At 43.5% G+C, this 23,255-nt stretch overlaps 1 protein-coding gene across 5 annotated transcripts in view; it reads right to left on the reverse strand.

Annotated features, from left to right (window-relative positions):
• TMEM94 (transmembrane protein 94) overlaps nucleotides 1-23,255 on the reverse strand; it is a 175,348-nt gene that overhangs the window by 34,010 nt on the left and 118,083 nt on the right. For 3 of the 5 annotated variants that reach the window (XM_073608181.1, XM_073608178.1, XM_073608180.1), the window contains 8 exons: nucleotides 19,856-20,031; nucleotides 17,301-17,439; nucleotides 17,051-17,166; nucleotides 16,848-16,947; nucleotides 16,660-16,768; nucleotides 14,794-14,983; nucleotides 4,647-4,724; nucleotides 225-310 (listed from right to left, as the gene is read on the reverse strand). In XM_073608181.1, the coding sequence (XP_073464282.1) occupies nucleotides 225-310; nucleotides 4,647-4,724; nucleotides 14,794-14,983; nucleotides 16,660-16,768; nucleotides 16,848-16,947; nucleotides 17,051-17,166; nucleotides 17,301-17,439; nucleotides 19,856-20,031 (994 nt within the window). The remainder of the gene's footprint in view (nucleotides 1-224; nucleotides 311-4,646; nucleotides 4,725-14,793; nucleotides 14,984-16,659; nucleotides 16,769-16,847; nucleotides 16,948-17,050; nucleotides 17,167-17,300; nucleotides 17,440-19,855; nucleotides 20,032-23,255) is intronic. The other 2 variants (XM_073608179.1, XM_073608183.1) reach the window with 1 other exon arrangement.

Here is a 23,255-nt window from a genome sequence, read left to right on the forward strand (position 1 = left end):
GGCTTTTTCTACTGACTTTCCCAATTCAACAAAACACTCTCAGTTATCTAGTGGAATGGGAAAGTAAGGGGATATTTTGAAGCATGCTGTCATTTGCTGTATAATTTCCAGGGGTGGTATGCAATCTAGCCAGCAAAGGAGAGGGACGGTAGAGATATGTGAAGAATTTGGAGGGACAGACAAAAATAGTGATGGTATGTTCATTTAGTTATGTCCTTACTCACCTCAGTAATGGGTAACAGAAGCAAGACAACCATAAAATATCTGTCGTGCTGAGTAAAGGAGGTAGCTGGAGCAGACAGGCCAGGAACTAAAGAAGAAAAAATCTTCATATAACTTCCATAATACAAGATGTTCTGACAATGTAAATCAATTATTTTCCCATAAAAGAGTAAAATAGTTTACAGCATTCCTGTTTTATCTTTAGGGCCCTTTCACACGGGCGATCTGATCAGGTCCGCTTCTCAGTTTTTCAGGCGGACCTGATCGGACCCTTCAGTCTCTTCTATGGAGCGGGGGGATGTCAGCGGACACATGCCACCAACCGACCCAATCCTGTCCTCTTAAAAAAAAAAAAAAAAAAAAAAAAGACAGATTGTGGTCCTATTCCCAATTCATCTGGCATATCGGATGGCATTGGATAGAAACAGACAGGACCCCCCGCTGAGCAAGCGGATTCCGCTTCATGGAGGCGCCTGTGTGAAAGGGGCCTAAAGTGTATGCAAAAATTTACATAGTTAAGATCGATCAAATATATTTTATTAAATATATATATATTTTTTTTTCTATTAGGGATGCACCGAAATTTCGGCCGCCGAAACATATCGTTCGAAAATGGCCTTTTCGGCAATTTGCCGAAAGAGAATTCACGCCGATAATGGCGCTGAAAATGGGGTGGGGCCTGTTGGGCGGGGTGCTGCCCATCACGGGGGTGTCATTCTGGAACGCCCGTACTTACTCTCTCCTCCTCCCCTCCCTCCTCGCCCATGCTGCAGGTGGACCGTGGGGTCTCCGCGCAACGTCTCCCTCTCCCGGAGCTTTGGCTGCATATGGATGTGTAAATCGGCTGTGCAGGAGCTCGGTCACGCTGTTTACTCTGAAAGTGAAAGCAAGGGAGAGGTGTCTAGCAGTGTGTGCTGTACTCTCTGCCTCCCCCTACAGTGCAGTACCCGGAGATTGAAGGTACAGCGCTGTAGCTGCCAATTTTTAAAAAGGCTGTCTATATAGGTTTGTATGAATGTGTGTGTGTTATATATGTGTGTGCATGTGTGTATGTTTATATGTGTGCACTTGTGTGTGTGTTTTATATGTGTATGTTTATATGCACTGGTGAGGCACAGGCAGGGTGCATGACGGGCACTGGTGAGGCTGCATTGATCTCCTGTACCATGTCCGCAGTCTCTGACCATCTCCTGTACCATGTCCCTAGTCTCTGACCATCTCCTGTAATATGTCTGCAGTCTCTGACTATCTCCTGTAGTATGTCTGCAGTCTCTGACCATCTCCTGTAGCATGTCTACAGTCTCTGACCATTTCCTGTAGCATGTCTGCAGTCTCTGACCATCTCCTGTAGCATGTCCGCAGTATCTGACCATCTCCTGTACCATGTCTGCAGTCTCTGACCATCTCCTGTAGCATGTCCGCAGTATCTGACCATCTCCTGTACCATGTCTGCAGTCACTGACCATCTCATGTACCATGTCCCTAGTCTCTGACCATCTCCTGTAATATGTCTGCAGTCTCTGACCATCTCCTGTATAAAAATATTTTTTAAAAACAGTCACTTTCATATCAGTTTTCGGCCTAATGTATTTTTCAGTTTCGGTATCGGCACCAAAAAACCTTTTCCGTGCATCCCTACTGTGTGTATATATTATATATATATATATATATATATATATATATATATATATATATATATATATATATATATATATATTATATATATAAATAAATTTGCCTTCTGTGTTACCTCAGGGAGATTTCCCTTTACAACTTCCTGTTCCACAGTCACAAAAGGAAGCAAGAGGAAACATCTCCCTAAAGCAAAAATAAAAACACCCATAAACTGTCAACAGATTTAAGGCTCATGTACATGGCTATAAGGGGGCCAATACAGCATCCAGAGCCACCGTAAAAACATATTAGGCCCCGCAGGTGGTGCATACGGCCCATAGACATAAATGAGAAAATGTCATTGTACTGAGGATTGATGCTGTATAGTCCGCTTACAGTTGTGTGCATGATCTCTTACCCTAACCTCACCTCCTGTTACCGTGACAACTCTAAATATTTAAAGTGGAACTTAAGTCATTTTTTCAACTTTCCATCTATTAAATCCTCTGCCCTTGTTGTTTTAACTTTGGATAGTATTTTTTTTTTTCTGCCAGTAAGTCCCTTTTACAGCCCACTTCCTCTTGTCTGGTAAAAAGCCTAGGCTAATGGCTTAATGCACAGCTCTCACTCTCGTGGGAGTTTGCCAGGAAGGGAGGGGGATAAGTCATAAGAGGGCCAATGAGAGCTGCAGGGCTGCAGAACTGGAGGTGTGCCTCTGTGGGTCTGTGTAAATACAGGAAGTGAACAGGCAGCAGCTTCAGCTGCCCACAGTTAAAATGGTTGCAGCCAGACTCAGTGGAGGGATATTTCTGCAGCATATTTGGCAAGTACAGAATCACAGTATATATAAAATAATATGCAAAGTGGTTGGAGGGAAGCTTCAGAATGGCAAAGATGGTTTTTTTTTAGAAATTATGTGAGCTGACTGCAGTTCCTCTTTAACTTTTGGCTTTACGTACACTTTAAGGAACAATGAGTTCTCTGGGTTCAGGGAAATTGGAGGGCTCATTTATCATGAAGAAACCTGACCACCCATTAGCAATAGCCTTGGATCAAGGGGTATGCCCAGAGTAAATGAGAACAACATGCATTGGAGCACTTGAGACATACAAGACTGTGATTTGGTCTAAGATGTACAGGAATTAAAATGGACAAATGCAAAATATATAGCTGTGTTAGCCTGTCAGATAGCTTGGGGGTAGACCAGATTGCAGGCTTCTCACTCATCCTCATCATCCTCCAGGACCCCAATATCCATTTGCCACTTTTGTTTAATTTGGCAGGACAACACGGCTGCCTGAGGGGTAAGGTGCATTGCATGGAAAGTAGAAATCATCTTAGAGGGAAGTGCCTAGATACACTTACATACAAGAAAATGCACTGCTATTTTTCATCTGGAGTTTAAATAAACAATTTAATTGCTACCTACAGCATGGCAAATCTTCATTTTTTTCAGTTCAAGTCCACTCTATGCCCATTTCCTTGAGGTAAGCCTGACAGGTAACTAGTGCTTGCCATGCTGCTGTGCAGATTAGTGGCTGATATGAAGACCCTTTCAGGCACTTATACTATAAAACAAACTAAAGTAAAATGAGGCACCAGCCCAATAAACATAACAAAACTCTTCAATGGTGATGAACCAGATATACAATATGTGCAATGTATTCAAATGTCCATGCAACAAAAACCACAACATATAAGAGCACATGTACTATAAGTCCATATCATGTGTATCCAATCACTGGGTTGCTGAGCGAATAAAATATAGTGGCCAAAAAACTTCTTCCAGATCACCAAACATGCTCCACCACGTACTAGTAATTTATTGTACCCGCCAGATCAACAAGCAATCAAACGTTCTGGTTTAAAGCCATCCATCCACACAGAGATGTCTGTACCTCTCCTGGTGGGTCCAGACGTTGCTCGTAAACTAGAACAAGAAATCGTTTTGCTTCCTGAAGACGCACGGATGCGTGAAATGCATGGAGGATGAGAGGTTGACGTCATTACCAAGCTCTCATCTTACTTGGTTTCCAAATCTGTGGAGTGAACGCCAGCTCTGGGGCACACAAGCGGCGGGATATTACATTCCTGACTGAGGAAACTGTTTATGGTGGTGCTACCTACAGCATCTATATGTGAGTGCATATGAATATGATTTTACATGTTTTATTTATTACATAAATGGTATCACACTATATGACCCCTACTTGTTGGGATTTCTGGTTTATGAACAACATCGGGACCCATCAGGAGAGGAGCAGACATATCTGTGTGGATGGATGGCTTTAAACAAATACGTTTATTGATTGCTTTGAGCTGATTGATCTGGTGAATAAATAAATTACTAGCACGTGGTGGAGCACTTTTGGTGATCTGGAAGGAGTTTTCTGGGCACTATATTGTGTTCGCTCAGCAACCTGGTGATTGGATTTACACGATATGGACTTATAGTACACATGCACTTGTATGTTGTAGTTTTTGTTGCATGGACATTTGAATACATTGCATATATTGTATATCTGGCTCATCACCATTGAAAGGTTTTGTCACATTTATTGGGCTAGTGCCTCCTTTTACTTTAGTTTGTTATATAAAGTGCCATTTGGTATTTAAAGGGGCAGCTGCCCATTAATCACATTTATCACAAATACATCTTTTGGTGAGGTGGGGTAGGTGCCCGCTTATATATACTCTTATTGTTTAGGCACTTATACTAGTTTGAAGCAAAAATACATTTAACAATTGGATTCTTGTATCTTGCCTGGAGCTCAGCTCTAACATGAATTTTGAAGCGCTGTCTCACTTACCTGAACCATGACAAGGGTTAGCTGACATTGTAATAGAAAGAGGAAGCATTTTCTTATACCATATGTAGCGTGACGAGCCTGGAAGACAAACCAGTAAACATTTAAGTATAAACCATAATGCACAATGCCCTTACATATACAGTAAATATGCGGACATTAAAAATTATCTGCTGTGAAATTGAATGTTTTGTTCTAAGCATAGCTGGATTCTAATTGGCAGGTTGGTGGCATTGTTCCATGGGGTCACTGACTGTAAGCGGGAATGCCATCACATTCACCGCTGCTTTACACTCTTAACCTTGGGGAAATCAGAAGGCAAACTTATAAGGATCATTGCAGGAAGGTTCCGCCCACAAAAGTTTACAATGTAAAATAGAGAAGTGAAAAGGAACACGTGTTTACTTTGTATGAAATGCCAGTTATATATGATGATAACAATAGAGAATTTTTGCACTCACTGTCTGTTGAGGACACCAATATATAACCTCCGAGTTATACTGCCACCTACATGTAAATTGAACACTGGCAAGTAAAAACTGTAGGCCAGCCAAGGAGAACTCCTCTTACTACCAAGCATGCTTTTTTTTAATTTCTTTTGCAAATCAGTACCGACAGCACGATCGTGAACACAGAGGCGTGGGACCTGTGCCCCTCAAAGGACAAAAGGATTTAATGAGGAGTACAAAAGAGAAAAATCCTCTGTCCTGTATTGTACAATTAATAGAATGGAATTTTGACTTATTAGTAATATCCTTTTCTTGGAGTACAGTACAAAACACAGGATTCTTAACTATGGGTTATATGCTACCACCTTCAGCTGATTGGACACTGACTGCAGGATTTCCCCCGATATAAGGCCCCCCAGTCCCAGAAAGCCTTGGTTTAGAATCATTCAATAGAAAGATCATAAATACAGATGAGGGACCTGTGTCCAAGAAAAGGATCAGTCAAAAAATAGGATTTTTATAACCGCTTACCTGTAAAATCCTTTTCTTGGAGTGCATCACGGGACACGGGGCCATAGTATTAATTATATGGGTTATAGCCACCTTCAGGTGATAGACACTAGCATACCCAATACAGGAAGTTCACTCCCTATATAACCCCTCCTCCTACCAGGAGTATCTCAGTTTTTGTAGAAAAGCAATACACCTAAACCCCAGAAAGAGGGATGGGACCTCTGAGTCCCGTGATGTACTCCAAGAAAAGTTTTTACAGGTAAGCTGTTATAAAAATCCTATTTTCTTTATCGTACATCACGGGACACAGAGCTATAGTATTAACTATATGGGACGTCCCATAGCAATGCTATTTGGAGGGGAGGGAGACACAACCAGTAGGGCACCCCCAGACTTGAGGACCTATACTGCTGCCTGCAGCACACTGCGCCCAAAGGCCATATCCTCATGCCTTTTTACATCCACCTTATAAAACTTGGTGAATGTATGTACTGAAGACTAAGTTGCAGCCTTACAGATCTGAGCCATGAAGGCCTGGTGACGCACTGCCCAAGAAGCACTAACCGCCCTGGCAGAGTGTGCTATGACTTGAAAAGGTGGAATCTTACCCCTTAAATCATAAGCCTGAATTCTAACTTGCCGAATCCACTTAGCAACAGTGGATTTCGACACTGCCTGTCCTTTCTTGGGACCTTCTGGCAGTATAAATAAGACATCAGTCTTCCAGATCTGAGCAGTCGTCTTTAAATAGACTTTTACCGCTCTCACCACATCAAGACAATGTAGTGACTTCACTTCCCTGGAACATGGTTTTGGAAAAAACGATGGCAGGACAATATCTTTGTTCAGGTGAAAACCCGATATCACTTTTGGCAGAAAACCTGGAGGAGGACGCAACACAACTCTGTCCTCGTGAACAATCAAATATGGCTCTTTACAAGAAAGATCAGCCAATTACGAAACCCTCCTTGCTGAGGATATAGCAACCAAGAACACTAACTTCCTTGTCAGAAGGACTAAGGGAGTATGTTGAATCGGTTCAAATGGCTGTTTTTGTAAGACTGACAAAACTAAGTTCAGGTCCCAAGGGTTTAAAGGAGGTCTGACTGGCGGATTAAGCCGCATCACCCCTTGCATAAAACCCCGGACCAAAGAATGTGAAGCAAGCGGTCTTTGAAATAAGACTGATAAAGCTGAGATCTCTACCCCTATTTGTAGAAAGGCAAGAATTCTGCCTATGTTGTACTTCCGAGGGTACCAACCCTTGGACTTACACCAGGAAACATAAGCCCTTCAGACTCTATAACATATAGTTCTGGAAGCTGGCTTCCTTGCATTAATCAAGGAAGATATAACTGATCTGGAAAGCCCACCTTTCTTCAAAATGTGGGTTTCAATAGCCAAGCCATTAAATTTAGAGTTCGTAAGGTAGGATGGAATATCGGCCCCTGTGAGAGTAGGTCTGGCCGTAATGGAAGGGACCATGGATCCTCCACCGCCATCTTTACGATTTCTACATACCATGACCTTCTGGGCTATGCTGGGGCTACCAGAATTACTAGCTTTCTTTCCAGCTTGATCCTGCAAAGAAGTCGAGGTAGCAACTGAATAGGGGGAATGCATAAATCAGTGAGAACTGATCCCATGGGGTTACCAACGCATCTGTTCTGGATGCGAGTGGATCCCTTGTCCTGGACACAAAGTTGACCAACTTCATGTTGAATCTGGACGCCAGAAGATGTCCGGAGTCCCCCATCTTTTGCAAACAGCCTGAAAAATGTTGGGTTGAAGGGACCATTCCCCCGGGAGCAACTGCTGGTGGCTCAAGAAGTCCGCCTGCCAATTTTCTACTCCCGGAATGAAAACTGCTGATAGGCACGGAACATTCCTTTCTGCCCAAGTTAGGATATGGTTCACCTCCCTCTGTGCTGTGAGAGAATCTTAGTGCCCCCTTGGTGATTGATATAAGCCATGGCATTGTTGGATTGGATTCTGACAGGACAACCCCGTAACCTGAATGTCCAGGCCTTTAGAGCCAGACCTGCTGCCCAAATCTCTAGGACAGTGATGCCGAACCCTGGCACCCCAGATGTTTTGAAACTACATTTCCCATGATGCTCATGCACTCTGTAGTGTAGTTGAGCATCATGGGAAATGTAGTTCCAAACCATCTGGAGTGCCAAGGTTTGCCAGCACTGCTCTAGGATGTTGATGGGCAAGGTCCTTTCGGTTCTCGACCACTGTCCCTGGACAGTTGTCTTTTCTAGTACTGCTCCCCAACCTGAAAGACTGGCATCTGTCGTTACCACCTTCCAGATAACTGGTCTGAAGGATTTTCCTTTCAGCAGATTCTGGGTTACCAACCACCAACTGAGGCTCTGGGACACCCTTGGGGACAGCCACATGGGCAGGTCTAAAAGCTTGAACCGTTTTGTTCCAAGCAGACAGGATACTGTTTTGCAACAGTCTCGAATGGAACTGGGCATGGAGAACCGCTTAGAATGAAGCCACCATCTTTCCTAACAACCTCATGCAAAGGCGAATGGAGGGATCTCTTTTCGTCTTGACCATCTGCACCAGCTCTCTTATGGCGTAGATCTTTGCCTGAGGCAAGAACACCTTTTTGTGGGCTGTGTCTATGATCAGACCCAAGCCTTTTAAGCGGTTTTAAGGAAGACTTCTTTAGGTTGAGAAGCCAACCTAGACTTTCCAGGTAACTGGTTGTAATGCTTACACTTTGCTCCAAATGAGCCACCGACTGGTCTATTAGCAATAGATCGTCTAGGTACACCAAGACTGTTATGTCCTGTGCCCTTAACCTGGCTAGTGATGGGGCTAGGAATTTTGTAAACACCCGGGGTGCTGTAGCTAGCCCAAAGGGCAAGGCTACCAACTGGAAATGCTGCTGTTCTACCTCGAACTGCAGAAACCTTTGGTGAGCGGGAAATATAGGGACATGCAGATATGCATTCCTAAAGTCGATAGATGCCAGAAGTTCTCCTTGTAGGATAGAAACCACTGACCTGATCAACTCCATGCGAAAGGAGTGGATTTTCAGGAAATGATTTCGATTTTTTAGATCTAGAATGGTTCTGACATCTCCATTCAGTTTTGGTACCATAAAGAGCTCTTCTGTGGGGATTTGTATGACCACCCCCTGAGCCATTAATCGGTCTAGCGCCCGAAAAAGAGATAGCCTTTTCCCTGGATCTTTGGGAATGTTTGACCTCAGAAAACGAGACGGTGGAAAGTTCCGAAATTCGTTTGTACCCTAGAGTTACCGTGGAGATGACCCATCTGTCCTGAATTTCCTCTTGCCAGACTTCTGAGAACTGCAGAAGTCTTCCCCCCACCCTGGCAAGGGGGGGCGCCCCTTCATAATGAGACTGTAGAATTCTGCTTTGCAGGTTTCCGGCCCCAGGACTTCTTTTGTGCTTGGGCCTGACCCTGCGGTTTTCCTCTAGAGTCTGACAGCAGAGGCCGTCGCCACTGCCTAGAGGCGGATGCCCCTGGCGCAGGAGAAAGAGTCCACTTAAATGAAGGGCATTTATTCTTTCTTTTGATTGGCAAAAGAGTTCTTTTCCCACTGGAAATCGTTTGGATGTATTTGTCCAAATCATCCCCAAATAGCCGATCCCCATGAAAAGGAAAACCAGTCAGGAGCTTTTTACATGGTGCTCGGCTGACCAATTTTTTAACCACAGGATTCTACGCATGTGTACTAGCACAAGCGCAAGGAGGGATGCCTGGTGAATAGAATCTCTAATGGCATCTATGGCAAAACATAATGCTCTTGGTAGTTCGGCCAAATCCCGGGCTTGCTGTACAGGAACCTCTTTAAAGCCTGTTTAAATTGGTCCTTCAGGGATTGACAGATGCCTATTGCAGCGACTGCAGGCTGAGTAATGGCACCTGCCAAAGAAAAAGAGGATTTTAACAGGAATTCCAACCTTTTATCTGTTGGATCCTTAAGCATTTGTGCATTGTCTACTGGACAAGTTAGACTTTTATTCACACTGGAAATCGCAGCGTCAACTGCTGGTACATTCCATTTTTTGGTAAATTTCTCCTCCATGGGATAGAGAACTAAGAATCTCTTTGGAAGGAGAAAATGCTTATCCTGGTGATCCCATTCAGCATAAATAAGCTTTTCTAGTAATGCATGGACAGGAAACGCATGCAAAGACTGTGAAGGTTTTAAGGAACCCAAGGAAGAAACTGAACTTTCAGCAGACTCCGTTAGGGGTAGCATGAAAGGGGACTGTACCAGCAATTTCTCGGATTGCGAGGCTGAAAAGGGTTTATCTGCTGTTTCCTCCGCAGAGGAGTAATCGGTTTGTCTTTCCTCCTGATCGCCTGAGAGTAACACCTCATCCTCTACTCACTGTTCCCTTGGTAAAGGGTCTAAGGTGGGGGAGGGAGGTCTAACACGCTTCCTATCCCTTTGGATGGAGGATGCGATTAAAGCCGCTAATCTTCCCTCTAGGCCCAGTAGGGCGGAGAAAAAGGCATCTTCAGTCACGTATACAGGGGCTGAGATATGAGAAGCAGCTGCACCACCAATTTGTTCCAATGATTAACCTTGGCTTGCCACAACTGGTATTTCAGGCAAGGATGACAGTGTGGAGGCACGCCTGGAGTTCCCAGCGCCTGGAGGTGGAATTTTTGGTACCTTTTTTGAGGTCTTTGTGGTGTCTTTTTTTGGCAGACACAGTCCCAAGCACAAAAAGCAGAGGCACTATTTAAATGCACTAATCGCTGAACAATAGTCTGACAGTATAATGCCGCTAATACAAGTTCAGCCTAGCGCTGGTAAAAGTGTCCTTTCCATATTAGGAATGCCCGTTTTGCACCCTTACATGCCTCACTGCTCCTGTGTCCCAAGTGTAGCCAGCTTGCTTCTCCTTGCTACACAGCCTAGGAGAGACTGCAATAGGTAATGTCTCCTCTCTGTGCTTGCGCCGCGTGTCCTCGTGGACGTTAAGTCGCACATGCAGTGCCTAGGCCCCGCCCCCTCTGTAGTTTGAAATTTCAAAACGTTCCAAAACTCTGGAGCCAAAAACCGGGACCTCCGGAGGGGGACACTGAGACGAAGTGGAGACAACAGATTAAGGTATGTGCATATACTCCCTTTAGTGGTGGCTTAAAGCATGACAACATTTTTCCCTAAGGAAGAAAAACCATAGGTGGACTTTTTCAGTTCCTAGGCTTCTTCCCTTACCTTATCCTTGCCGCAGGATTCTGCTGATAACAGACAGATCCAACCTTCACCCATCACGGCAGGCTGCGTTTGGTAAACCTTCAAGGACCAGGTCCCTTTTTATCAGGGTTCCACTCCCTTGGACCTGTATAGCAACCCTTTAGGAAAAACTTTACATAATGTGAGCATGACCAAAAAGCCCTGGGTCCCGGGGTCCAGCCCTGCAACGAGAGGCGTTACAGACAAAAACCTCGTTCTTATACAAGGCCTGGGCACCATCCACTTTGGCCTCAGTAACACTTTGGATGGATCCGGTCTTGTGGAGGCTGTTTAAATTCGGCAAGGATCCCTCCAGCGGAGCTCCTCAGAGCACATCTTCACTCGTGACCAAAACCTTAGACACTGGCGAAAAAACTGAGGTTCTCCTGGTAGGAGGAGGGGTTATATAGGGAGTGAACTTCCTGTATTGGGTATGCCAGTGTCCATCACCTGAAGGTGGCTATAACCCATATAGTTAATACTATGGCTATGTGTCCCGTGATTTATGATAAAGAGATATTATTTTCCTAATCATATACTACAGGATTCTTATTCTTAACTATGGGATATTCAAAAGCAGTCCAACTATGGGGTGGGCAACAAAGCAACCAAAATGCTAATAGGCTTACAAGTTATTTGGTTAGGGAAGGGTCTCGATAGAATTCAGAAAGCAACCTTACACCTGAAAATGGCCTCATACAGAGGGACAAACTAGAAGGTGTAGCAGCTGAGAAATTAACTCAAATAGTGCATACCACAGCTAAACAAGGAAAGTTAAACTTTCAGATATACTGAAATGGAAAAGAGAAAAGTTAAAACACTGTCCTAGCTAAAGCAATTAAAGAACAAAACACCTTAGGCAGAAAAGAGATCATGGCCTCAAACAACCATGTCCTTAAGGGGCCCTTCTTGTCTTCATTAAAAGTGAAAACCGCGAACTCGGAACTTAGAGAAGTTAGGTAGTGAGAAGGCAATCAGAAGTATAGGGCAAGGCAGGGAAAAATCCCTATCCAATCCCTAGGATGGTCCAAATAACTGAAAGAAAACTAGGTCGAGACCCCAAAGAATCAATGCAAAAAAAAAAAAAAAAATGCAATCAACACCCTGTACAAAGGCCTCACCAAGGAACGAGGGGCACATGGCCTCTAAAAGAAACTGCCAAGGTCGAGAGTAGACCTTTGATGGTCCTCAACTTTGATCCAGATCAGACTGGAGAAGCCAGGATCCATCCTATAGAGAACAGCTTGGAAGTTGGTTTCATAAAGATGGTTCCTGAGGCCCAAGGGTATTGGAGCAAATATAACCCATGTATTCACCAGAGAATCTGCAAAAGCAAAGGGATCCCTGGTCATGAAGACAATCCAATGCAGTTTGTGACTGAATCCAGGGGCTAGGGGTGCCCCAGTCAGCATCCTCCATTCTGAGATTCTAAACCTCAGTCTTAAAAACTAGTCCCCGGAGTCTAGGTATGGACCACTAAAAGTCCACCTGCCAAGTTTTCACGCCAGGGAGAAGCATAACAGTAAGGGCTGGAGCCGGATTCCCACCCAGTCCAGAAGCAGATCTGCTTCCCTGTAATTTGCAAGACAACAGATTACTACCCGGTGGGTGATATAAGTCACCAACATGGCATAGTCCAATGGAATCCATGTCAGATATCCTTGCAGATGAGAGGTCCAGCACTGAAGGGATAACCAAAATACCCCAAGCTCTGAAACGTTGATTGGGAGACAAGTTTCCTCCAATGGCCAAGTCTTTTGTAGCAAGAAGGTATCCAGAACTTCTTCCCAGCCCTAGAAGCTGCTGATTGTTGGGAGCACCTACCAAGGCAAAGAGTGGAGGGGAAGCTGTACTTGTTCAGCACCAAGCTCCAGGGCAAGTCTGATCCCTGACCCAAAACTCATCTGCTCCTGACAGCAGATTCTGAACATAGGAATGAACAGCCTCGAAGTTGCCCAGGGGAAAACAAAACCTGAACAGGGCTGAGATTCAGGCTTAGACACTTGAAGAGATGGGATGGTTCCAGTGCTGAGTTCTGGAGATTTGGATCCAAGGTCTACATAGTTGGATGGAGCTGTGACTGAGCCTGAGAAAAGCATGCTTTGGGGAAGACACCAGGAGCAGTGGACATGCTCAAGGAAGAGCCACATTTAGAGAAGAAAACCTGCAGCAAAGATGCAGGAAGTGCAGAATTGCCAAGAAAATGGGGACATGCAGTAGGCATTACACGAGTTCCACAGAGGCTGGAAGGTTCCCCATATGGAGGAATTAATGATGGACCTGTCTCCAAATTAGACTCAAGAGGATAGAGAGAAGCAGAATGATTGTGATTTACACAAATCAGAGTTGGCCCATATGACAAAATGCAACACAAACAGAAATAGCCAGTGTGTGTGTGATTAATATATAAAATTCAAACAAGGTAGACTCATGATCCAGCTGCAGAGCCGGAGAGACCAAGGATCGAGTGATACTGGATCATCCAAGGCTGTGGATGAAGCACCCTCAGCTGAAAAACAAAAATAGTATGCAAGTGAAACCGTGCCCACAAAGGGTGCACAGGAAAGGCAACTGAAAGGCAATGGCCATTGTGACTAGGCCACCCATAGCCCAGCAACCATGTGCAAGTAAGGCAATACAAGCAAGGTATACTCAGAGACCAACTACAAAGCAAGCAGAGATAAATGTCATCAATGAAGAGTTCACCATGGGCCATTGTGCAAACAGTATGCTAGTAAGAGAAAACCACCAGGGACCCTCTTAAACAAAATGCAAAGCAGCAGGGTCAACAGCCTTTTGTGACAAATCACTGTACAAATGGTATAAACATGGGACTCAACCAGAATAAATATTCACACAGCCATAAGGTTAAGGGTTGTGTAAAACAGTATACAGAGAGATGTTAAGTCAATGGCTGTGCATACCTAGATACCTAGATCTCTATAGGCTGCTGTACAAACTGCATACAGCGAGGCATTACTCCCAAGGTACACCCACAAACCCTGTCTAGTGCACGACTAGGTCACTACAGGCCACTGGACAAAGAATAGACAATGAAACATTACCAACTAGGTGTACTCACAGCCCCACTGCAGAGCTGTAGGTGTTAATGCTCATGTGCGACTAGGTCACCACACGCCACCATACAAACAGAATCTCTGAGCCATTACTAACAAGGGATACACACAAACACCAGCAAAGTAGGATAGTAAATGGCTGCATGTGACAAAGCACCATAGGGCGCCATACCAACGGTATCTAACGAAGCATTCCCAATAAGGATTACTTACAGACCCACTGCAGAGTAGGAGGGGTTAATAACTGTGTGAAAATAAGTCACCATAGGCTGCAGTACAACACTACATAGTGAGATATCATCAGCAGCGGTTACTCACATCCCACTGCATAGCAGGAGGATTGGTGGCCATGAGTGAAAAAAGTCACCATAGGCCACTGTATAAACAGTATGCAGTAAAGCATTGTCAAAAAGTGTTACCCACAGGCCACAGTATCAGGAACACAGAGAGCTTGCAAACCAAGGGGTCACAGAATCCCCTGACCCAACGACTTTCTGCCACAGATCTGTCATGTGTGGTGCTACAGTGTCCTCAGAAGGGTACTCACAATATTCTTAAGAGGGTGGAATGGTTTACTGCCTTTCATGCCAGGCATTCATGGCAGCTGGGTTTTATGGAACATCTTCTGATTTTTGGTGGAAGAACACGCAGAGCTATGTATTTCTTTCCAATGTGCTTCTGAGCTTACTAGAAAATTTGCTTACTTCCAGAAGAATCAATTCCCTAGCACAGCCCCCTCCCTCCTGCCATAGCCCTCTCCTCTTCTAGGAGTGTTTACTGAATAATATTCTCAGGTCTTTTGAAATTCTTCACAAGGGAGGTAATAAAATTGGGAGATGCAGGCTATAAACCCCGATTGTGCGTTTACTTACATGTTCAATAAGACGGATGATGCTGATGCTGTCCTCCTTTCTGAAGGACATGGAGCAGGCCAAGCTGGTTAGTGCTGCAGAGAGATGCAGTGGAGACAGATCCTCTGAAGTGTTCGTCCTCAGAGGGCCACTCACGTACCCAAACGTCTCCCATGAACATCGAGAGGGGAACAGCGGGTCCAGGGAAATGCTAGGTGAGGTGCAGGACAAATTTGAGTTTGAATCAGAACAATAAACAGAAGAAAGGCATGGCAACGTTTCAAGAGAATACAATCGAGAAATCGGCAATAAAAATGTCCCATGTCAATGAAAATTAGAGTCCAAAAACGGACCGCACCCAAGACTGCCATTTCAGATGTGGGTAATTGCTGGCAAGCTAATCCATATTAAGTTTTTTGCTGGGGATTACAGTGGCGTGACCACTGCAGCAGAATTCCTTGTGCCATCTAGCTGCTGCAGGTATTGCAAAGTCATCATGGCACCAGGCTGCTCTCAAGCACTTTTCATAAAGTGGAGAATCCAATTGCACAATATTGTGTGGAAATTTCATAAGTGAGCCGTTAAGAGAAGCTACAGGGTAATTTAACACTGCACATCAAAACACAAAATGGCAGTTTTGGGTAAATCCAGAGGAAACAGTTCAACCCCACTGCCCCAAAGCTTGAGAAACTTTGTAGTCCTATACCCATGCTAAATAAGCACATTTCAGTCTCAAATGAAAAAGCCAGCATATCTTTTGTATGCAGGATGGTATCTTGTACTATGGTAATTTAAAAGATACACAAACTGAATCACAAGCCCATTCAAATAATACTCGATATCCCTAACAAGAGCGGAACTTCAAAAGTGGAGCCCTAGTGCCATTAAGTGTTTTTTTCCCTGATGTACTTACATCTGCACAAAAAACATTCACACTGGCTTCTGAAAAGAAAAATTATGTATGGTAACCCAATGCAACCAATGCACAATTTTTACTAGTTAGACCAGGGCTCAAGATTTCAAGTCCTGAGCTACTAGCCAGGCCTCAAGGGTTACTCGCCACCAGTTGCCCCACCCAACCCCTACCATGCCCCTAATTCCGCCCCTAAACATGCCCTCATAAATTATCTCATGAACTGACACTATTTTATGCAGAATTAAGTTACAAAAATAAATATTAACAACTTTATCAGTGCCCCTCAGCACAGCCTCACCAGTGCCCATCAATGCAGCCTCATTGCCCACCATTGTAACAGCTTACATTACAATTGCCTCCGCTCTACTACCTGTCACACACAGCCCCGCCCTCTTGACCTGCGCCTGTTGTAGACAGAACGCATCCCAGCATTGGACCTGCGTTGTATCACAGGCGTGTGTCAGGAGGGCGGGGCTGTGTGCGACAGCGAGCAGAGCGGAGGCAATTGTAATGTAAGCTGTTACAGCGGGCTATCGACGCTCTGTGATCCCGCGGCTTTCCTCTTCCTCCATGCTCTTTTCCCCTGGGCCAATTGCCGGGAGAACAGCTCCCGATCAATCCCGCCTGCCGGCGATGCTCGATGCTCGCCGCCCCAGCTCCTTGCCAGCCCTTATTTTCCACTCGCAAAACGCGAATAGAAAATTGAAGGCCTGAGTTAGACAATTGTTATAAGCCTTCAGATTAGCATGCAATACCTCGCTACCTTTTTTTTTTTTTTTTTTTTTTATGTTGTGTCAATAAAGGGTCACTGCATACCAAATCTTAACATCTTATTTTGATGGTGGTATCTTGATGCTGGTAAGTCTTCCAAATGATATTCAATCATTAGTGGTTTTGATCCATTAATATGACAAGCCATATTGAAAAACAGACAAAGATAGGGAGTAACTACAGTAAGGAATGCTGCTGACCTGATATCACTCTGTAAGAATAAGCCACTGTTTCTGACGTTTGCAGAACTTCCCATACAGCAGGTCACCTCCCCATACTCCTGCATGATCTGGATCATATCGCACATAGCTGGGGAACAAAGGAATATTACCAAAGGAATATTTCAACAAACCAAGTCCATCTATTACAGATTTTTTGCTTTACCCACTTTCTGGTGTACAGTCTGTAAACAGCGGTACCAACAAGGGAACATTATCAATGTTCTGCAGATGAGGTCTTACTTGATGGATACCACGAGGAAGTTTTGCCTATGGATAAGTAATAAAAACTGGTTAAAAAGCACCACTAAATCGTAACAGCTATTCACATTGTAGCTTAGTCAAGATAAAAAAAAAAAAAAAGTTTTCTTACACGATTTGAATCCTCTAGAAAACTAGGAACATCACTATCCGTAGGCTGAAAACTAATCATATCTGAATGACCCTCATCATCCATCAATAATAAGCCCTCTGCATCTTCTCGAGAACCTAGAAGTGTCACGAAAAGACCAGTTATTTGTGTGGACAACTATTCAATACTGCCTAAAAACAAAAGTGGGATAACAGGAATGAAGATGGATCTGGAAGAACCATGCTACAAGTGTTCTGCCATTTTTGCTCACCTTGATGTAGGTCATCTCGCAGAGATCCAGCATTACTGGGGCTGGATGGTGGTACCACAGATCCTGGTCCATCACCGTTTGGAGTTAGAGAGATGTGACAGTTCCATCCAGTTTCTAGGCCCATCTTCTCTGAAAACACCTGAGTAGACAGTAGGAACAAAACTAAACAGAAAGGAGGTTTCTAGTTAATATTTAAATGTATCCAATACCCACTTGAACTTCCTTGAAACTGATAGCTATAAACTCTAGAACAGGGGCAGGCAACCTGTCAAAGGTTGAGATCTACCTGGACAACATAGTAACAGTTACATAGTAGGTGAGGTTGAAAAAAGACACAAGTCCAACCTATGCGTGTGATAATATGTAAGTATTACATTGTATATCTCTGTATGTTGCGGTAATTCAGGTGCTTATCTAATAGTTTTTTGAAACTATTGATGCCCCCGCTGAAACTACCGCCTGTGGAAGGGAATTCCACATCCTTGCCGCTCTTACAGTAAAGAACCCTCTACGCAGTTTAAGGTTAAACCTCTTTTCTTCTAATTTTAGTGAGTGGCCACGTGTCTTATTAAACTCCCTTCCAAAAAAAGTTTTATCCCTATTGTGGGGTCACCAGTATGGTATTTGTAAATTGAAATCATATCCCCTCTCAATCGTCTCTTCTCCAGAGAGAATAAGTTCAGTGCTTGCAACCTTTCTTCATAACGAATATCCAGACCTTTTATTAGCTTTGTTGCCCTTCTTTGTACTCGCTCCATTTCCAGTACATCCTTCCTGAGGACTGGTGTCCAGAACTGGACAGCACACTCCAGGTGAAGCCAGACCAAAGTCTTGTAGAGTGGGAGAATTATCGCTTTATCTCTGGAGTTAATCCCCTTTTTAATGCATGCCAATATTCTGTTTTCTTTGTTAGCAGCAGCTTGGCATTGCATGCCATTGCTGAGCCTATCATCTACTAGGACCCCCAGGTCCTTTTCCATCCTAGATCCCCCCAGAGGTTCACCCCCTAATGAGTAGATTGCATTCATATTTTTGCCACCCAAATGCATTATTTTACATTTTTCTACATTAAACCTCGTTTGCCATGTAGTTGCCCACCCTATTAATTTGTTCAGATCTTTTCCCAAGGTTTCCACATCCTGTGGAGAAGTTATTGCCCTGCTTAGTTTAGTGTCATCCGCAAATACAGAGATAGAACTGTTTACCCCATCCTCCAGGTCGTTTATGAACAAATTAAACAGGATTGGTCCCAGCACAGAACCCTGGGGGACCCCACTTCCCACCCCTTCCCAAGATACTACTTGCAGGACTTTTTTTTAGCGTCCTGCCAGCGAACTGCTCCAGTGTGAAAGCACTCGGGCTTTCACACTGGAGTGACAGGAGAGGCGCTTTACAGTCGCTATTTTTAGCGCTATAGCGCCTGTAAAGCTCCTCAGTGTGAAAGTAGCCCAACACAAGTCCACACAAGTGACTTTTACAGCTTTTCAATTGGCTCATTGCAAAGGGCAGTTTTTCTAATATCTTCTCTGCTTTATTATCATACAGTATATGTTACAAATTCATAGTTCTAGCACTCTTGAATGGTTTATCAATGTAGCAGGGTTGCTAAGGATAATCAACAAGAGCTATATCTCTAGGTCCACATATACAAAGAAATAAAGAGTAGTAAAAAAGAAAAAGAACGGTTTTAAGTACCACCATTAGGATTACTTATTCTGAATGTTTGGCATTGCTTGCTACAGCTGGTTATCTTTTGAAGGTGAAAATATGTAATTAGTGCCTTTTTTCACTTACATTTCACTTACTAGAGGGAAACCCCTTATATTTAAATGTAGGTCAAAATGGTGATGACAGACCCCCCCCCCTTTTTTTTTTTTAAAGACATGCGCACTGCCGAAAAACGTGTTTGTTTTTGTTTCATTTGTTTTATTTTTGGTTTTTTTCGGGTCATTCGTTATGATCGAAATTCGTTATTTAGAATAAATTCGTAACTTCAGAGAAATTTGATTTCGTCATGTTCCAATCGTTTAGATGCGGTATTCGTAAATTAGGAAATTCGTAAATTCGAAAATCCAAAATAATAACTAATATTAACTATTAAATTATAGGTATTGGAATTTACTTTCAAATTTGGCTGTTTATGAACGTAGCAAATGAATAATAATGAATAATATTATTAAAAAGTTTTTATTAATAATTGGTTACGTTCTATTTGTTTAGATGCAACATTCGTTATTTCGAATAATTCGTAACTTCAGATAAATTCGTATTCTTTACGTTCACTAACATCCAATTTTGAAAGGAAATTCCAAAACCTATAATTTAATAGTTAGTAATAATTATTATTATTAGTTATTATTTCGGATTTTTGAATTTTCAGATTTTCGTTTTCTTTGATTCGAATATTTCCGCATTAACAAATTTGTTGAATTTCGCTGAAAAACGAATTCGGAACGAAACAAACTGCAAAATGTACCTATAGCCCTTTTTCTTGGGGATTCTGTAAAACCCCTATGCAAAGTTAAAAAGGAAAAATACAAGACTTCCTTTCTTACCTTACTTCTAAGCTCATCTTCCATGGAAAAGTACACAAATCGGATACATGCATTCACTAAACCATCAATAAGACGCACAATATCCAGACGAGCCTGGTACTGTGAGGAGACCATCCCCATGAAGATCTGTCCACTGAGTGCCTGGGTGAAATCCTCTGTGAACTCTCCAATGCCTTCTGAGTTGAAGTAGACAGAAAATAATACAGGAGGACACAAAGAGGATTTTTAAGTACCATAGTTTGTTGCCATTCCACAAGCGTGCACAATTGTAAAGCATGACATGTTAGATATCTATTTACTCGGTGAAACATCAACTTTCATATTTTTTTTTAAAAAAAAGGGGTATATATTGTGTTTTGTTTTTATTTTAAGTGTATTTTTTCCTAAAAAAATTAAAAACCGCTACACAAATATCGTGTGACATAAAAAATTGCAACAATCGCCATTTTATTCCCTAGGGTAGGGGTCTCAAACTGGTGCCCCTCCAGCTGTTGCGAAACTACAAGTCCCATCATGCCTCTGTCTGTGGGAGTCTACTTGTAACTGTCAGCCTTGCAATGCCTCTTGGGACTTGTAGTTTCGCAACAGCTAGAGGGCCGCCAGTTTGAGACGCCTGCCCTAGTGTCTCTGCTAAAAAAAAAAAATATATATATATATACTTCTTGGGGTAATATATAAGTAATTTTCTAGCAAAAAATACTGATTTAAACTTGTAAACATAAACTGCCATAGGCCTTGGTCTATCTTTAAGCGAACCTTTTCTCCTAGTAATATGGAAGCTGCCATTGTTATATTTCATTCAGAACATGTAAGCCCCTTGACTATAATGCTGAACCACTAGATTCAATGCTTTCTGAAATCACCAATGCAGAATCAGCATGGACATCAGGAACGTCTGAGAAAAATCATTAAAAAAAAGAAAAAAAAATGTAATACATTTTTTTATGTTACAGTCTTATTCCAAAATGGATTCAATTTATTATTTTCCACAAAATTCTACAAACAATACCTCATAATGACAATGTGAAAATAGGATTTTTTCGACATACTTACCTGTAAAATCCTTTTCTTTGAATACATCATGGGACACAGAGTTAGGCTATTACCTTCTGGGTTATACTCCATCATTAGGTGAATGGACACTGGTAGACCAAAGGTCTTTAGGAAGTGATCCCCTATATAACCCTCCCATACAAGAAGTACTTCAGTTTTGTAGCAAGCACTGAATCCTCAAAAAGAGGGGAGGGACCTCTGTGTCCCATGATGTACTCAAAGAAAAAGGACTTTACAGGTAAGTATGACGAAAAAAATCCTATTTTCTTTTTCATACATCATGGGACACAGAGTTAGGCTAATATTCATTACCTGCTGGGATGTCCCAGAGCAATAGCCTTGAGGGGAGGGAGACACCCTGCCAAACAATAGCCATCAGACCTTATACGGCAGCCCGCAGTACACTGCGGCCGAAAGCCGAATCCTCGGCTGCTCGAACACCCATTTGACAAAATTTTGTGAACGTATGCACTGAAGACCAGGTGGCAGCCTTACAAATCTGAGCCACAGATACCTGATGGCGAAAAACCCAGGAGGTTCCTAAACCCCTGGTAGAATGAGCTCTCACCCTAAAGGGACGAGCTTTACGTTTCAGACCATAGGCCTAAATAACCAATTGACTGACCCAATTGGCAATGGAAGCTTTGGTAGTTGCCTGCCCCTTCTTGGGTCCTTTGGGTAAAACAAAAAAGGAGTCTGATCCTCGGATCTCCGCAGATCTAGACAAATAAACCTCGACTGCCCGGACAACGTCCAAAGAATGCAGTCGTCTCTCTTCTGCCGAACAAGGCTGAGAGAAAAAAGAAGGCAAAATATTGTCCTGATTTAAAAGAAAGGCCGACATCACTTTTAGCAAAAAGGATGGAACAGGTCATAACACGACCATGTCATGGTGAAGAATCAAGTATGGTTCCCTGCACGAAAGGGCCGCCAACTCCGACACCCTTCTAGCCGAGGTGATGGCCATCAGGAAGGCTAGCTTGCATGACAGCAAGTCTAATGGAATTTCCTTGATAGGTTCAAATGGTTGTTTCTGCAACACAGACAGCACCAAGTTCAAGTCCCAAGGACACATAGGTGACCTAATGGGGGGAAGCAAGCGAGTTGCCCCATGCATAAAGGTTTGGATCAGTGAATGGGAGGCTAAAGGCCTTTGGAAGAATACTGATAGGGCCGAAACTTGACCTCTAATTTTACTCAAAGCCAATTTGATTTCCACAACTGACTGTAGAAAAGAGAATTCCCCCAATCAAGTATTTCTGAGGATGCCATTTTTTGGCTTCACACCAAGCAATATAAGTCTTCGAGACCTTATGATAGATCTTCCTAGTGACAGCTTTTCTAGCATTTACTAGGGTAGACACCACTGGTCCCGAGATGCCACGGTTCTTTAACACCCTGGCTTCAATAGCCATGCCATCAAATTTAGAGACTGTAAATTGGGGTGGAAAATAGGACCTTGAGACAGTAGATTGGGATGACATGGAAGCGTCTATGGCCCATCTATTGTCAGTCTCACAATCTCCGGGAACCAGGGCCTTCTGGGCCAGGCTGGTGCCACCAGAATGATTGGAACTTCCTCTCTCTGAATCCTGCACAACAAAAGTAGAAGGAGAGGGATCGGAGGGAAAGCAAAAACCAGGAAGTACTGGCTCCATGGAACTACCAGAGCATCTGCTCCGATTGCCAGAGGATCTCTTGTTCGAAACACAAACAGCTGTAGCTTGTTGTTGAACATGGATGCCAATAGGCTGACCCCTGGCCATCCCCAACATTGGCAAATTTCCTGGAACACCCCTGGGTGTAGGGACCATTCCCCCGGGCAGATCTGCTGGCGGCTGAGATAATCTGCCTTCCAGTTCTCCGCTCCCGGGATATGGACTGCCGATAGAATTGGCACATGTCCCTCTGTCCAGGCTAGTATTTGGTTCACTTCCTTCAGAGCTGAATGACTCCTGGTACCACCTTGGTGGTTTATATAGGCCACTGCAGTGGCATTGTCGGACTGAACCCCGATAGGGCAGTCCTGAAGCTCCGCCGTCCAGGACCGTAGGGCTAGACATACTGTCCGTAATTCCAGGACATTGATGGGCAAGATCTGTTCTGTCCTTGACCATTTCCCCTGAGCTGTGAGGAGGAGATAAGAACATTGGATAATCCAGGGCTTGTCCTCTCCTCTTCCAAGCCAACAAGATGTCTTGTTGTAGAGGCCTGGAATGGAACTGGGCATAGGGCACCACCTCGAAGGTGAATACCATCCTCCCTAGAAGACTTGTACAGAGCCAAATGGAGGGTTGTCTGGTGCTCCTTTTCTGACGCACCTGATCCTTCTTGCCACCCGCAAGAA

Source organism: Aquarana catesbeiana, linkage group LG12, assembly GCF_042186555.1.
Source record: "Aquarana catesbeiana isolate 2022-GZ linkage group LG12, ASM4218655v1, whole genome shotgun sequence".
Taxonomy (NCBI): Eukaryota; Metazoa; Chordata; class Amphibia; order Anura; family Ranidae; genus Aquarana; species Aquarana catesbeiana.